We start from the raw sequence: 16,388 nt of genomic DNA on the forward strand, positions 1-16,388 counted from the left end.
GTCTGAGTTCTTTAATGAGGAGTGTCTCGATCGCGACTCTCATAAGGGGCTTTGAACACCTAGCAGTCCCCAGTGTTGTGCCCATTGGAAAGGCACCTTACACATATTTCTTTTCTCAAAATATATATTTATGTAAATGAGGCCAAGAACCAGTGGTACCCGACTTGGAACGCTGACGTCAACAACAGAGAGGACGCTGCTCTGCAAGTCAAGACCATCCGCGTCTGGAAGTACTAATTATGAAATAGTCGTTTTCGAGGTCTCGATTCTTTCTCCGCAATAAATTGCTGACTGGAATATGCTTGATGTATTTTTGAAGTGTTTAACATAGTTAGTTAGTGGTAAGGTGAGGAAGTTTGATATAGCAAGCCCTAAGATCTGAATACTTTAATAAAGAGTTTCTCGAATCTGATAAGCTTTGAATCCCAGGTTGTCCAAAGTGTTGTGTCGACAAGTCCATTTGAAAGGCACCTTTCACATATTTCTTTAGTCGAAATATGTATGTGTGTGAATGAGGCCAAGAACCAGTGGTACCGACAACAGAGAGGACGCCGCCCTGCAAGTCAAGACTATCCGCGTCTGGAAGTACTAGTCATGAAATAGTCGTTTCTGGAGTCTACATTCTTTCTCCGCAATAAATTGCATGAAATACGTTTGACGTGTTTGCAGTGTTTACTATAGTTAGTCAGTTAGTAAGGTAAGGAACTGTTAGATAACAAGCCCTGAGGTCTGAATATTTTGATGAGGAGTCTCTCGAATCTCATAACATTTGGGGCTTTGAAAACTGGTTGTCCCCAGTGTTGTGATCCTTAGAAAGGCACCTTACACATATTTTTTTACTTGAATTATTACGTGTATATGTAAATGAGTACCTAACTGCGGGTAGGGACATCTTCCTCAATGGGACGTATAGTTGGTGGTGGTCCCGGCTTGTGAAAGAGACACAAATTGAGCATGTGGAAGAACCAAACACACTAATCGAAAAGAGTGACTCGAACCTTACAACCTTGTTCAGATTTCACATGTTGAAAAGGCAATAGTCACCTGTTTTTGTCAATTCCTCCACAAACGTAGTCAAACTCATTAAATCAACTCGTAGAAATAACGACACTACATTCCAAATCAAAGTACACATAATCAAAGCTATTACATACAGAAAATTATAGTATAGTATTTGAACAAATTCAACAATCTTTACTCATATTTCAACAGCCATAAACGTCAACTGGACATTGCCTATATAAAATTATGGATTTGGTATTGCATATACAGCTCTAATGCATTTCTGAAGGGTATCGCAATTAGAAAATATAATTTTGAAGACATCGTCTTTTTGATGTGGGTAGATTGCACGATCGCGAGTTTCATGGCATGGTTTGCATATTTTCTACAATGTCCTCTTAAATATGGGTCTTTCAATTTAAAGTTGACCTTCAATTTAAAGTTGGAACTTTTTTCTATTGGTTTGCCTGTTTCTTTCCCTATGTATTCTGACTGGCCTAGATCTAGAGAGATTAAAAGGTCAACGTCCCGATAGTTTTTAATGCTTTATTTGCAATATCATGCCAGAAGGCTAATTACGTGCAGTCTAAAAGATAAGACTAACGGCAGAAAATAGTCTGACACATAACAATAGTGTCTAATCAATTATATGATACTGGTGCTTCATACTGACCTTCATTCAAGTAGAATAATTTTAGATTTAGCTTTGGTTCTGTTTAAGACGCAGTGTTAGAGATAGTCATTACCACATTAGTTAGATGTACTCATCTTTAGTGAGTTCCTTCGCATTATCGTGACTAACTTAGCAATGTCAGGATTTTCGGGGTCCTCACCGTAGATACTCCGCATCATCTGTAGTGATTGATCGAAATAGCTGATCGCCTTTCTGTCATCACCAAGGCTATCCCATGAGACACCCAAGTTATTAAGTGAGATGGCTATGTCACGATGTGCAGTACACTCACCATAAATACTCCGCCTCATCTGTAGTGACTGTTCCATATAGCTGATCGCCTTTCTGTGATTACCAAGGTAAAAGCAGGCGGTACCAAAGTTGTTGAGTGACTTGGCTACGTCCGGATTTGCAGTGCCCTCTCCATAGATACTTCGCCTCATCTGTAGTTCCTGTTCATAATAGCTGATCGCCTTTCTGTGTTCACCAAGGTTGCACCAGTTGGTACCCAAGTTACTAAGCGAGCTGGCGATGTCAGGATGTGCAGTGCTCTCACCATAGATACTCCGCCTCATCTGTAGTGCCTGTTCATGATAGCTGATCGCCTTTCTGTGTTCACCAAGCTCACTCCAGGAGTCACCCAAGTTGTTGAGTGAGATGGCTATGTCAGGATGTGCAATGCCCTCACCATAGATTCTCCGCTTCATCTGTAGTGACTGTTCATAATAGTTAATTGCCTTTCTGTGATCACCAAGGTTACTCCAGGCGGCACCCAAGTTGTTAAGGAATATGGCTATGTGAGGATGTGCAATGCCCTCACCATAGATTCTCCGCTCCATCTCTAGTGCCTGTTCATAATAGCTGATTGCCTTTCTGTGATCACCAAGGCCCTTCCAGGCGAGACCCAAGTTGTTAAGTGAGATGGCTATGTCAGGATGTGCAGTGCCCTAACCATAGATACTCCGACTCATCTGTAGCGACTGTTCATAATAGCCGATCGCCTTCCTGTGATCACCAAGGTCACTCCAGACGGCACCAAAGTTGTTAAATGAGTTGGCTATTTCAGGATGTGCAGTGCCCTCACCATAGCTCACCTCAGATTGTACGCAATCTGTGAAGTGTAATAAATAAATAAATAAATAAATAAATAAATAGCTACTCCGCCACATCTGTAGCGACTGTTGATAATAGCTGATCGCCTTTCAGTGATCACCAAGGTGACTCCAGGCTTCACCCAAGCTGTTAAGTGAGTTGGCTATGTAAGGATGGGCAATACTTTTACCATAGATACTCCGTCTCATCTGTAGTGACTGACTGTAGTAGCTGACTGCCGTTTTGCATTCAGCAAGATTCCCACAAGCGTCAGCCAGCTTCATAAGCGCCTCAGCAATATCGGGATGTGCAGTGCTCTCACCATGTTTAGATTGTTCGAATTCCAATGCTTTTTCCCGGAATTCCCGCGCTTTTTTGTATTCACACAAATCTGTGTACACGTCTGCTTGTAGTTTTGACGAATTGTCATAGAGAGTAGGTGGCTCCTTCACAAGTGTTCTGTAATCGGCGTGAATTAAAATAAAAGACCTTAATGGTCTAGCTGTGTAATAGTATCTCATCAGTTGCTTTGAACTAGACAAGCGAAACACTCCTTTTGCACTTGACATGGACGGTAAGGCTGACAAGGTCTCCAATTGGCCACGGTTGTTAATGTACGCCCGAAGCCTCAACTCTGCTGAGATACTGACCATCACCATTAAGTGATGTGCGTTCTCACTATTGATGACTCCGTTTTTGTGCAGCTTCTGAATAGTCTCCCAGATCGTGGTGGGTTGTACGTTACTCAGAAGAGCCCATATTGATATCGCCAGGGTAGAAAATCGATAGATTTCCTTCTTAACGTCAAACAGGCTAGCTTTTAGTTCTTTAATTTCAAACGTCAGTTCATTTGCTTCCTCACCTAGTATAGTGAATGCTTGTAACTCAGAAATATTTCTTCCTGTTCTCTGAAATTGTTGAGTCCATAGAGCCTTGTACTCATCTACCAAGGCTTGTTCTCCAGTGATAAGGCACACATTACCCAATATGCTGGAGAGATGGTAGCCTGCCTTTAAGTGTGACAACAAGTCGTCAATCAGAACTGTGATCATCTTGTTTGGTGTGTGAATAAGTTGGCATGACTTTCCCCTGCCCAGTGGAGTCTTACATGCATGTGGCATAGCTCCATCGAACGCAAACCCTCGAGGTGTGACAGAGTCGTAGAACCAGTTGTCTTTTGGGCCATTGAGTGACTTAATCGCCATCGCCGGGAGAATGGTCTCTCCCAGATTGATCACTTTGAGATGCAGATAATGAGTGAGGTTGCGGAAATACTTTACATTTTGATTGGCTTCATCCTCTACCAAAATGGCAAACTCCAGATCAGAGTATGGAGTTACCAATCCTGTGGCTTGTGAACCCAAAACCTATCATGGCGTACTTACAGGGAGGTGGGCCCATTACCTTTATGCATTCATCTATAAGGCCAGTTATAAAAACTTTTCTCTGTTCAACAATTGCCTGAAACAATACTTTGATTGCTTCCGCTCTCTTCTTCTCCACTTCTCTAATCGTTGGGTCTTCGTCTTCAAGGGTATAAGGATCTGCCTCTTGTTCGATTCGTTTCATTTCTTTCTCTACAAACTCTCGATGCTCCATCAATATCAATTTGCCTTTATCTGCGCAGCCGTTGTCTACCACTTTGTCTATCCTCAATACGTGCTTAAGAAATAGTTGGCTGACTTGTATGTTTGTTTGTTCTATATCCTCCCTGTCCTCTGCTCTTGCTCTGACCAGTGCTGCGTTACAGAGTGCTGCAGCCTTGGTGAAATCTCCTCCGTCTTTTGACTGTATTCCTTTCTTCAGATAGACATCACTCAATTGGCATAGGTACTCTGCCTCTTTAATTTTTTGGTCTGTAGTAGGATCTAAATGAAACAACAGTTTCGATCAAAAAAAGACAATGCCATTACCTAAATGAAAAATTCAGGTATTGTTTTTGGTGTGCCTGTGTTTCTCTCTGTATATGTTTGTGTGTGTGTGTGTGTGTGTGTGTGTGTGTGTGTGCAAGTGTGTGTATGTGTGTGTGTGTATGTGTGTGTGTTTCTGTTTGTGTGTTTGTCTGTTTGTGTGTGTGTTTGTGTTTATGTTTGTGTGTGTTTGTGTGTGTGTGCGTGTTTGTGTGTGTGTGTGTGTGTGTGTGTTTGTGTGTGTTTGTGTTCGTGGTCAGCATCACTTTCCAACCTTTGGGTGGATCGTAATTATATTTAGTATGTTGGGTTGGAGTGGAGTTGGAATGGGAGCACGAACGCCATGGGCACCCCCCCTGGTGTGTAATCTTGGTACTGCAGCAGAACGTCCCGTATTTGTTCTGGACTTGCTATGGTCTTGATATTTTGGTGGCTTTTCTGCCTCACATAGGCCTAGGAAAATCAATGTTGTGTATCCGATTACGGTCTTAAAAATGGTCATTAAGTAGGAAGTTTTTTTTTAGATTTCGGTCAAAGTGCCACAACAGTGGCAATTCGAAATGCCTCAGTGCATTGGCATTTTCAAAATCATATACTATTTTACTCTGTACTTCGTTCTTGTTGAGACGCTCAAGTAATACTGAATATATTCATTCAAAGTACACATTTTGAAACTTAACAAATGCAAAGAATCAAGTCTCACATGCCGTGACTGAATTCATGGTATGAACTTAAGGATCGGCAGTTTTTTCCACATTTTATTTACATGTAAAGAACCGCACGCCAGCCAGGCAGCACCTATAAAATATCTGATCAATATTGCAGTCATCGTATTTCATATTCGTGTCGTAAGTCATTGCACTTTTGATTTGGCTTAAATGCAAAGTCTTCAAAATGATTACGTATTACATGAGTCAATATGCATTTGTTATTTCAATCAATTATCAAATTACGTACTGCCAATTTTTGTAATACGGATTTCGCAGCTGGCATATCGATGAGACAAGCATGCTGTTCGCCATGTTGGGTTAGGGTCAAATTTAGCGCGCCGCCTAGTGTTTCTAAAAACACAACGCTTTTGTATATGAACATTTCAAATCCCCTTTTTAGTGAGACCTTATCCCAGCACCGTTTGGGAAATTAGGCTGAGGCATGATGTCGACCATCTACTAACCTGATCAATATGGTAATCATTTACTTTCTAGGCTCACCTTTCACATGAATTGACTTGAGCGCTTCTGCAATGTCATTTTCTGCCTTGTCCAATTCTTCTGTCTGCCCAGCCCTGTGTTTGTTGTAGTCATTTTAAATGAGTATATATACTAATAATAACTAAATTTGATAAGTACTTAGATTTAACTGGATTCCAAAACCTCATGTCTTCGTCAAATGATAAACATTTTGAGTAACATGCTATAAACATTTCAAATTCACTATGCAAATAATGTCCTCATGTGCACAAGGTAACAATCTATGACCCTCTCTTCAAAAATAAGTTAACAAAAGTATGACGGTCTTGTTTATGACAAAAATCTCCTCACAAATTAGGAAAAGATTATGGCATGTATTAGAATAGTGAATAAAACTAATGGAATTATGTGACAAACCTGCCAGTGTCTTCTTGCACATTAATATTGTCACTGGAATTCTCGGGATTTGTTGTTCCCTCTTCTACAGGTATTCTGTCAGGAAACAATGCATTGTCATAATAAATATGTGTGGTTAACATTATGGAAGCTGGGATTGTCATCAAGCAGCAAATCATGTAGAAACGGATCTGACAGAATAACTGCTACCGTGACGGTAGAAATATAAACTCACTCTGGCCTGTTCGTCTGTGTAGTGACGTTACTGGCTGATTGAGGCGATGTTTGTAAACACGACGGTTGGTTGTCAGTACCAGCTTCTTTGCTCCAAGATTGCCCCATTTTTGGTCGCTTTTGGGATAATATATATAGATAAAGAACATAAATAAACTTGGCAGACAACTACATTTTACCCAAGCAAAGGGGATATTTCCTAACTAAACAATTCTAAAGCACACTGTTGTGTAAATGACTCTAAATCTATGATAGGACGTACAAATGCACAAGAATGTTACCTGGAAACTTCAGGTTTATTCTCCTTGTCTACAAGGCCACACCAAATTTATTTGTTGCTTCGGGGATCGATTATTTTCTTTTAAAAAAGGTCCCGAGGAAAAATCCAAACAGCTAAAGTTTGTATGACAACGCAGGAGTATGTTGTGCAGGTAAATAGTTGTTCATGTCGGCCACGGTGCAAACCTTATATTTGTATGGCGACAAACTGTATTTGTGTAGCACAGCACAAAGTCGAACCGCACTTGGACTTGAAACACAACAGCAGTAAGTTTGTGACAAATATGACAGAAGCAGAAACTTTCAGATAATGTGGAGGCGTCTGAAAAGGTTGGGGGTAAGGTAAGGAAACACACAATTCAGTGGACTCCAACGCAAAACAGCTTCTTTCGTTAGGGGACGAAAGAGGCATATTACAGGTCAACGTTGTAACTTATCAACTGTCCATTGCGCATGCGTACCATCATGGTCAATAATCGACTCAGAGAACGTTATCGGCTTACGCACACAGGTCAACATGGCGGCAAACTGTATTTGTCTAGAAAAGTACAAAGTTGAATCGCACTTTGACCATTGAAAAAATAACAGCCGTAAAATTCTGACGGATGTTTGAGTTATTATGGATAGAAAAAATTTAAGTGCGGACTGATGTAGTCACGCAATTTTTTTACATCAGTATCCGTTTAATATAACTCACAAATAATGTTTATTGGATTTAATGTGAGAAAGAGTTCATAGTTCATCCAAGGGGGCTTCCAAGTCTCATGAGTTATGGAATTCCCCTGACTTAAAAATTTCCCCAGATGACATGGCCGTTTCAGCCTGTATAGTTTTAACCATATGGATTGGCCCTCATTCAGCGAAGTGAGCTGTAAAGTGGCAGCAATGTCTCTTTAATGCAGGTCCACAGCAAATTGCTGGTTATTCTACTTTACACGTACAACTGTGATAGAAGAAGTGTTATTTTTGGTGCTGTTACCGACGACCCCCTTTTTCCTAATTTTAAGAAAGAAAAATCAGTGTCCTCTGCTCGTGTATTATCGTCCACATCAGGCAGCAATTAGGTCTCTCTGTGTACGTAACAAGAGTTGCGGTAGCATCAAAGTTAGGCAATGTACTAAAATAGAGTATTCATTCCGGGATTTATACCATCCGACTTTATAGAATGGTATTGGTTCAGTCTTAATGTTAGCAATTAGTTGTAATGTTAATTATGTATACATGATCAGTCTTACCCACCTATTTACAGTCAGTCTTTTCAGGGCTGCGTCGACGGAGTACTAACTCGTGTGAGAATCCACTTTTCGTCGGGTTTAGGCTGGAGTTAAAACTAACGGTCCAAACTCTCCACTGGCACCAGCAAAAGAGGAAGTCCACATGTGAAGTGGGAACGTTTATACTGTGGAGGCGTCTGGGAAGGGGGGTTACCATCTGAGCTATATATAGGACAGGATGACGTAATTATCGCATACCTGAATGACATCGTTGCGCGCACACGAACGAATCATGGCAGTTTGTTGCCAATGTTGGTATGTTGCGCAGTTTAAGTTTGTGTATCTCGCACGTACCTAAAGTAGGAGTGTTTTGAGTGTAGGAGTAGGTAGATAGTGGCGTTGGTCATTGTCCGCGCCAGCCACAGTACAAACTTTGTATAGCTATGGCGACAATCTGTGTTTGTTCAGCAAAGTACGAAGTTTAATCGCACTTTGACCGTTGAAACATACGTAACAGTCGTAAGTTCGTAACAAATACAACAATCATCAAGAATAGGCAAAAGTTCTGAAAGTGTTTTGCAGTTGGGCAGGGCGTTTTTACAAAGGAGCTTTATCAAGTGCTACGTTTGAACGCGATAAAACGTATACAAACGAACACCAGTGGGTTGCCCAAAATAAAACGTTTATACACGGGGACTTCCAAGTTTGTCGTGAGTTATGGAATTCCCCTGCTTCATGAATTTCCCCAGACGACCTAGCGTTTTTAGCTTGTAATTATTAACCTTCGACATCTGCTCTGGTCAAGCAAGGTGCACGGTGCTGTGAATTGACAACAGTATCTAGGTCCACAAAACCGCCACCGCAAAGAGTGGCTGATTATCACATGAGTAGTATGTAGTCAACACGCTGACTAATATTATTCTGGCGCAAACCTGGTGAATGCGCTCCTCACTAGGCTTATTCACCAGATTATCGACTATGCTGTTAAGATTGAGCAAGAGTTCCTGACGGAAGCGCTTCCTGTGAAGCTGATTGGGATGAATCAAGACCTGATGAAACAGTACATCGAGTTTGTCGCAGATAGGCTGCTGGGAGAACTCATGTGCAGTAAGATTTACAACAGCGAGAACCCCTTTGACTTCATGGAGAACATTTCTCTGGAGGGAAAGACCAACTTCTTTGAGAAGAAGGTGGGAGAGTACCAGAGGATGGGGGTGATGTCCTCCTCTGAACAGCAAAAGTTCACGTTGGATGCTGACTTTTAAAAGTAGAGAATAAAAGAACGAAAAAATCAGACGGTCGTTGTCATGTGTTTTTTTTTTTTCTTTTCTTTGTGACAACTAGACCAAATAAGGGCGTGTCTCACAAGATGGGCAGGGGGTTGTCATAGTTACCTTGGTAGGTCAAAAGGTCGACTTGACCCCTGTTTCACCCCTACCCAGCGCTCAGCAAATATCCCTAGACTAGGCCGTCAGACGATGACCTCTGACCTGCGCCGGTTTGCGCCAGAATAATATTAGTCAGCGTGTTGACTACATACTACTCAGGTCAGGTCTACGTTGACTGGGTCATTGTCGGTGTAGGTGTAGGAATCCATTTATTAACCAACTAGAAAGGTAACAATTGCAAGCAAATACAGAATGTTACCTTCACATGGTCTAGCCTAGCATTTCTACCTGGAAGGGTAAACTGATTTAGTTGAAGATGTTGACACAGGATAAGTCAAGAAGGTACAAATAAATGTTGATAATTTTTTATGTGTAACGTTATGCATCTTGAATAATGAACCAAACGTTTAATATTGTTCCAAACAGGGTTTCTCATCATCATCTCATCTCAGTCCCATAGCTACAAGCCACAGGGGCAGCCTGTCCACAACTTCTAATAGGTTTCTGACGGTCGTCAACATGGTTTACTCGACGAAATTTAGCGTTGGGAAGGCGGTCGTCTGCGGGAGGGTCTTTTTAGCGAATGCCCACAAACGCCCACTCTAGAGAAGTCCGCGCTGCACGAATCTCATTTTTTTTGCTTGGAATATGTCCACGTTGTGCTCCCATGTATTAATCCTGAGTTTCAAGTCAATCCATTGACCCGAAGTGACATAAATCAAAGTTTTCGATTCTCGATGGTCTTTTTAGCGAACGCCCAGCAAAATGTCTTTTTAGCGAATGCCCACTATATCCACAAAAATATCGGCCGTCGCGCAACGACACCTAAACCTACCGCCACAAACATGTTCAAGATGGTGTCCCATTGATGTGTACGGAGTTTCCGTGCTTTACAAGCATTTTAAGTCCCTGTTTTTGGTCAAAATGTACGACGACGATACTACCATACATTAACTATAGCAATTCAAAATGGCGGGCACTAGTCATGTGACCTCCTTGCGGGACTGTTCTATAAGTATCGCGGGAGGGACTGTTCTAGCATAGCTAATCATACAACCATTTTAGAGTGAATTCTGAACAAGATTTTCATTTCATAGTGTTATCATCTGACTAATATTTACATTGTGGTCCTTTTTTCTGTGCTATTATTACCCAGGTTTGAGGAACTTAGTGCAAATATGGATATTGATTCACCTCAGTGCCCAATTAATGTACACAAGGCTCAGACACATTAGTGTTATAAACCTGACTAGGGGCAGGTAACCAATACTAGAAAAACATAGCTATTTATTATTAACAATACTATTTACATTATAATAATAACTCTTCACCAAACTGGACTTTTCTTATCTTTATTTATCACAGAAACATTGTTACAATGAGGAAACTCCGTACACATCAATGGGACACCATCTTGAACATGTTTGTGGCGGTAGGTTTAGGTGTCGTTGCGCGACGGCCGATATTTTTGTGGATATAGTGGGCATTCGCTAAAAAGACATTTTGCTGGGCGTTCGCTAAAAAGACCATCGAGAATCGAAAACTTTGATTTATGTCACTTCGGCTCAATGGATTGACTTGAAACTCAGGATTAATACATGGGAGCACAACGTGGACATATTCCAAGCAAAAAAAATGAGATTCGTGCAGCGCGAACTTCTCTAGAGTGGGCGTTTGTGGGCATTCGCTAAAAAGACCATGCGGTTCATAGAACCTTTTATACGCCCAGAGCCTTTCATTCCCATATGTTGGCCGAGCTACGCCGGAGAGGTCGGGCTTGGTGCTGGTTCGCCTGAGTTCATCGTTTTGGCTAGCTGCGCCCGCCTGCCCTCCCACCCCGCTTCCCGCCGCCTGCTCGTACGTCCTGCCGGCTCTTTTCAACCCATTCTGCCCGCGTTAGGCGAGGAACTCTACAGGGCCAAGAACTTCAGGAACGCACAGGATTTTGGAGCACACATTTGTGAGGTGACATTAGGAGCGTTTGATTTGTTTTTGTTTTTTTTTCACTAGTTTGTGCGGTTTTGCCATGTTGACTTCCGTTCGTAAATTGTTCTCGTTTGGTTGACAGTAGTAGTTTCACGAAGTGAGTGGTATTTCCACAGCCGTGCAGGTATGTTAATTCGGTGATAACTGTTTTCGCATTACTTAGTTTGATATGTTAATTTGGTGAGTGGCAAAAACTCGAAGCTTTGGAGTTAAACACGTTTTCGGGGTAATTAGCTCGTATGCTGCAGTCGTTTCGGATATTGGCGAATGGTTTGCTCGCAGTGCTATGGTTTTAATGTTATGGGACCACAGAGACACATATAAGAAGAGGAAGACATGTGAATTTGGCGAATGGTTTGCTCGCAGTGTTTGGGTTTGATGTGGTGGCCACAGAAACACAAAGAAGTAGAAGTAGTAGTAGTAGGCATCCTTCCATCTTTGCAGATAATGGAAGTGTTTTTGTTTGATATGGTGGCCACAGAAAAAAGAAAAAAGACTTGTGAATTTGACGAATTTTGTGCTCGTAATCTTTTGGTTGGACATAGTAACCACAGAAACGCAAAGAAGAAGGAGAAAACTTGTGAATTTGGCGAATGGTGTCCTCGCAGGGTTGTGGTTTGACATGGTGCCTGCCGGAACACAAAGAAGAAGAAGACGTGTGAATTCAGAATTTCGGGCTCACAGTTTTCATGTCAAACTTGTTGGGGATATGGGAGAAGGGTTTAGGCACAATTTTATTGGCGCAGAGTGTTATTTGATTTTGGCAAATGCAGTGCTAGCGCCGTTATGATTTGGCATGTGTTTTCGGCAGTTCGACTTCGCATCTTTTACGTAAAACTTGATTTGGATATTGGCCAAGGGTTTGATTGCAATTTTCATGGTGCAGATTGTCGTGTGAATTTGGCGAAGGGTGTGCTCGCGGTGTTATGAATGATTGCAACCTTTAGTTGCATTTTTTGTCGCGCTGGGCTAAGCCGTATCACCTGGCAACATCCATATACTGGTAACGTTGGTAACTTATTCATTTACATTTTTTGTGTGCATTTTTGCGTCTAATCTATACTCTAGTACATGAGGATCCATCCTCTCAGTCTTGCTACGGGCACCGGGGTTACTAAAAACCCTTTACGTTGGTATGCCCCTAACCAGGGGTTGGTGTTCCGTCCCCGGGCTGACCTTGGTTGGATTGCGTTGTGTCGTTTCTAGTAGTAACGTTAGTCCGGTTAAGCTGCATTGTCATTTTCGTTTGTTTTCTCCCTGGGACAAGTGGCGTCTGTGTTTGGGAGTTTTTAGGGATGTTAAGTTGAATGTTTGGCAGCTCAATCGTAAAGGTCAGCCTTGGGACGGCTCCAACCTTTGCTCTAATTCGTGCAGGAGGTCGATTAAATATACTTTAAGTTGGATATAATCTTTGCTGTCAGAGAGTAGACAAAGAGTTTTTGTTGATGAAAAAGATCAGAATGTGTCCACACTATGAAATACACAGTGATAAGCTGGGAAAAGGACACCCCGAGGTGACATAGTTAATGTTACGCAAGGTCACTTGCACCCTAATGGAGTTTACGCAGCAGGAAAAGCACTTGGGCATCACCATTGACAGGGAACTGAGTTTCAGTACGCGCATATCTAACATATGTACTAAGGCAAATCAGATTGCAGGACTCATTGGAGAACATTTTGCATTTATAGACAAGGTGGTGTTCTTTCTCCTTTATAAGTCACTGGTATTCAACTAGTCAAGAGTACGAGGCTCCAACATGGTCATCCTTTACATGGAAGCAGGTCCTGGAACTTGAAAAGATCCGAAAGAGAACAACTAAGAGAGTCCTCGGCCCTAGTAGTCTAACCGTTGAAGAGAGTTTGAAGGCTCTGAAATCACCAACATTGGTCTTTAGGAGAATCAGAGGAGATCTCATAAACACTATATGTCATTTTGAGCTAATTACGAACACTCGAACAACACTGTCTCCGGATTAAGAAAAAAGCGCCGATCGAGAAGTCATAGAAGGACACACTTCTTCTGTATCAGGGTTATCTCGTGGTGGAATAAGCTACCAAAATCTGTGGTGACATCTCCAAGCGTAAACTGTTCTGAAGAGAGACTGGATAACCACTTGAGGCAACACAGGGCGCACTACATCTTAAAAGCCCTGGATAATCTGCAGTTATCAGGGATGACAGTGTTCTGAGAATGAGTGAGTGGCCTAAATCGGAACAGGGGTTCCTACCTTTGTCAGAAGAATTCTATTCTACTCTAATAAATTGTTGGGGTTTCAGTAAAACAGGTGCCAGGTAACAGTCGTAGGTGGCACTGCTAGTGATTGTCTTTCATTGCAGACGGCGTCCTACAAGGGGCCATGCTCGGACATTTATATTTCTTATTGTACATAGATGACATGCCAAACTACTTAACCCAAGGTCAGATAGTACTCTTCAAAGTCGGTTACAAGAAATGTTGTTTTGAATGCTGATTGCAACAGTACTGAGAGGTGGCTGGATGGAAACAGACTGACAACTAATGTACCTAGATACGAGTCAAGAAACAGAAGTTTTGAATTTTGTGTTTTCTGCTAGATATCGGGTAGTGGTTTCATCTTTTAATGAATGAATGATTGTAGTCATTTATTGTACATTGTTGGTTAAACGAGCCAAGTACAGGTCGCAACAAGACATAACATGGATTGGTATACTATAATAGTATCATAAATCTAGTCTACACAAAAGTTCGGCTTCTTCTCGCGTCTTGGTAATTGTGAAACTGTAGGACTATATTGGTTTAGCTATGGTTGGTTTGTCAAAGCATACATGTATGAGGATTATAAACTTGTCAGTGCTATTCATGTGTCTAAAGTGAGGGAAGCTACTTTCTATATAAAAAGATAGCGCATTTCTATCTTGTCATACATATCACAATCAACAGTGAAGTGCACATCATCTTCTACCATGTTTGAAGTACAAAAATGGGCAGACTCTTAAATGAATCATTGCAGGTCCCTACGGTCAAACTCGCATCCGGCCGTAGAAAAAAAAAATCTTCTTACATAGGTGCATTTGTTTGGAGGGAATTGCAAGCTGTGGTTAGAGTGGCCACAACTCACCACTCATTTAAGAAACTTCTGAATCCGACTTTTAACCCCTTGGCCCTGTTTTACGATTTGGTGCGGATAACAACTGTGAGAAGTGGTATGATTGTGTTTCTTGCAGGGTGGACTTGTCTTGGTTAGGTATACTAGTATAATTATAAATATAAATATTTGTATTGTGTTTAAACTCTATATATGTGTGTACTCAGGGTCTCCCTGGTAAGCAATGTTTATCCACCCTGATTATGAATACAAATATAGATAAGTTGATTCAGTGTTTGAGGAGCGCGTGCCGTTGCAGGTTCAGGTGTTTAGAATCTTTGGGACACTTAAGGTATGGAATCAGACGTTTGGTTATGAGTATCATCCGAATCTAGGGAGAATGGTCCTGGGAGCGCTTGGCCATAAGGAGGACGAAGAAATCTTCGTTCTCGTTTTTTACTGTCATTGGCATTTACTACAGAAGCTAAGTCTCTTCGTAAAACGGTGCATGTTACGGTCGGTTTACCGGCATCGGTTGAAGTTAAGCTGAGCAAGGGGAAGTAAGAGGAATTCCTTGGCTGTGCAGTTTTTGAGAACCCCTTCAGGCTTTAGAAGCGGGATGGGTGCGTGGTATTGGAGTTGCAACTCTAATCGATCTTTGGCAAAGCAGTGCAACAAAATTTTTCGGTTCTGTCTTAGTTCTCCATAATAATTTTAAGGTGATCATTTGTGTATTTGTGGCCTCGTCCTTCCTCTCAATCCTGTTTCGAACTTCGCCGGGTTACTAACAACCCTCTACTTACGTAGGCCCTTAACCAAGGGTTGAGGTTCGTCTCAGGGCTGACCTTGGTTGGCTCGAGTGTTGTCGCTGTTAATGGTTACAGTTTTCAAGAGAGTTAGGGTTTCCTCTCTTGCTATCTAGCAGTTCGGTGAGCGGAAACTTGCTAGACGCAATTGGTCTTTTCCTGACTGGGAATATCAAGATCCGTTCGACCCTGAGTCGGCGGCGCAGCGGGCGCAACAGCGACAACTCCGATTTGTCGACTTCCGAGGTCAGCCGTGGGACGATTCCAACCCTAATGCTCCAGGTGTGCAGGATATCGCGTCGGGGTCTGTGCAAGCGAGTACAGCTATGGTCAAGTTTACAGACCCTAATTCTTTTATAGCAGGCCAATTAGGCCATCATACTGCGGAGTGGAAATTGATTTTGGCCGACCATCCAGATAAGGATATGCTCTTAGAGTGGGTGAATAAAGGGGTAGACGTGTACAAGTTCATTACTCCATTTAAAGGCAAGTTTCAGGGAAATCGAATTAAGGTAGACTTTCCTGAGCCGCAAGTGTTTGTTAACAACGTGTATTGTAAATCTTTTGTGAAGTTTATTGCTTCCTTTCCATTTTGGATAGGCTGGAAACGGGCGCAATCTAAATTTTGGGAGAAGGTAGGTGAAGGCGCACCACCCTACCTAATAATGCTCTTAACGGTGTATCCGGCTAAGCCTCGTTTGTGTTGTGATCAGTGATATATGAATTAATTCATTATAAGGATTGCCCGTTTGTCTTAGACAAGTTGGTCGACGTTACCAAGTATGTTAGGCCAAACATGTTTCAAACGAAGTGCGATGATAAGTCGAGCTACGACCACATCGATCTCGATACATCCAGAATCTAGGACGCTGCTTGGTTTTCAGTGGGTGGGCTTCTGGTTTGTTTGTAATAATCTTCCTTCTGGGTTCAAATCGTCGGCCATGATTTATAACACGTTAGGTTTGGCCGCGACAAGGAGAGTACTGTCAGTAACAAGATCAAACGCAGCGCTAAATTTGTATATTCAACTCCAACAAGCTCCCCTCTGACAGCCAGTCATCTCTCATATTAACCAAGGCAGATGTGGTTGAGCGATTAGGATGGTAAGCGGGTTATGCAGTTGACACAATATTGTTAAAGTTTGAATAGCGCA

General features: G+C 41.9%; 1 protein-coding gene across 2 annotated transcripts; it reads right to left on the minus strand.

Moving 5' to 3' along the window:
- Positions 1-2,832: 2,832 nt before the first annotated feature.
- On the minus strand, positions 2,833-8,139 carry LOC118404095. 2 transcript variants are annotated; one of them, XM_035803056.1, is made up of 5 exons: positions 8,016-8,139; positions 6,499-6,614; positions 6,285-6,359; positions 5,889-5,962; positions 2,833-4,635 (listed from the first exon to the last, which is right to left on the minus strand). In XM_035803056.1, the coding sequence occupies exon 5, from the start codon at positions 3,970-3,972 to the stop codon at positions 2,878-2,880; it is 1,095 nt and encodes a 364-aa protein (XP_035658949.1). In that variant the 5' UTR covers positions 3,973-4,635; positions 5,889-5,962; positions 6,285-6,359; positions 6,499-6,614; positions 8,016-8,139; the 3' UTR covers positions 2,833-2,877. Both variants share the same exon structure in this region, with proteins under 2 accessions (XP_035658949.1, XP_035658950.1).
- Between the last annotated feature and the right edge of the window lie 8,249 nt (positions 8,140-16,388).

The sequence above is a fragment of the Branchiostoma floridae genome, chromosome 17, assembly GCF_000003815.2.
Source record: "Branchiostoma floridae strain S238N-H82 chromosome 17, Bfl_VNyyK, whole genome shotgun sequence".
Classification (NCBI taxonomy): domain Eukaryota; kingdom Metazoa; phylum Chordata; class Leptocardii; order Amphioxiformes; family Branchiostomatidae; genus Branchiostoma; species Branchiostoma floridae.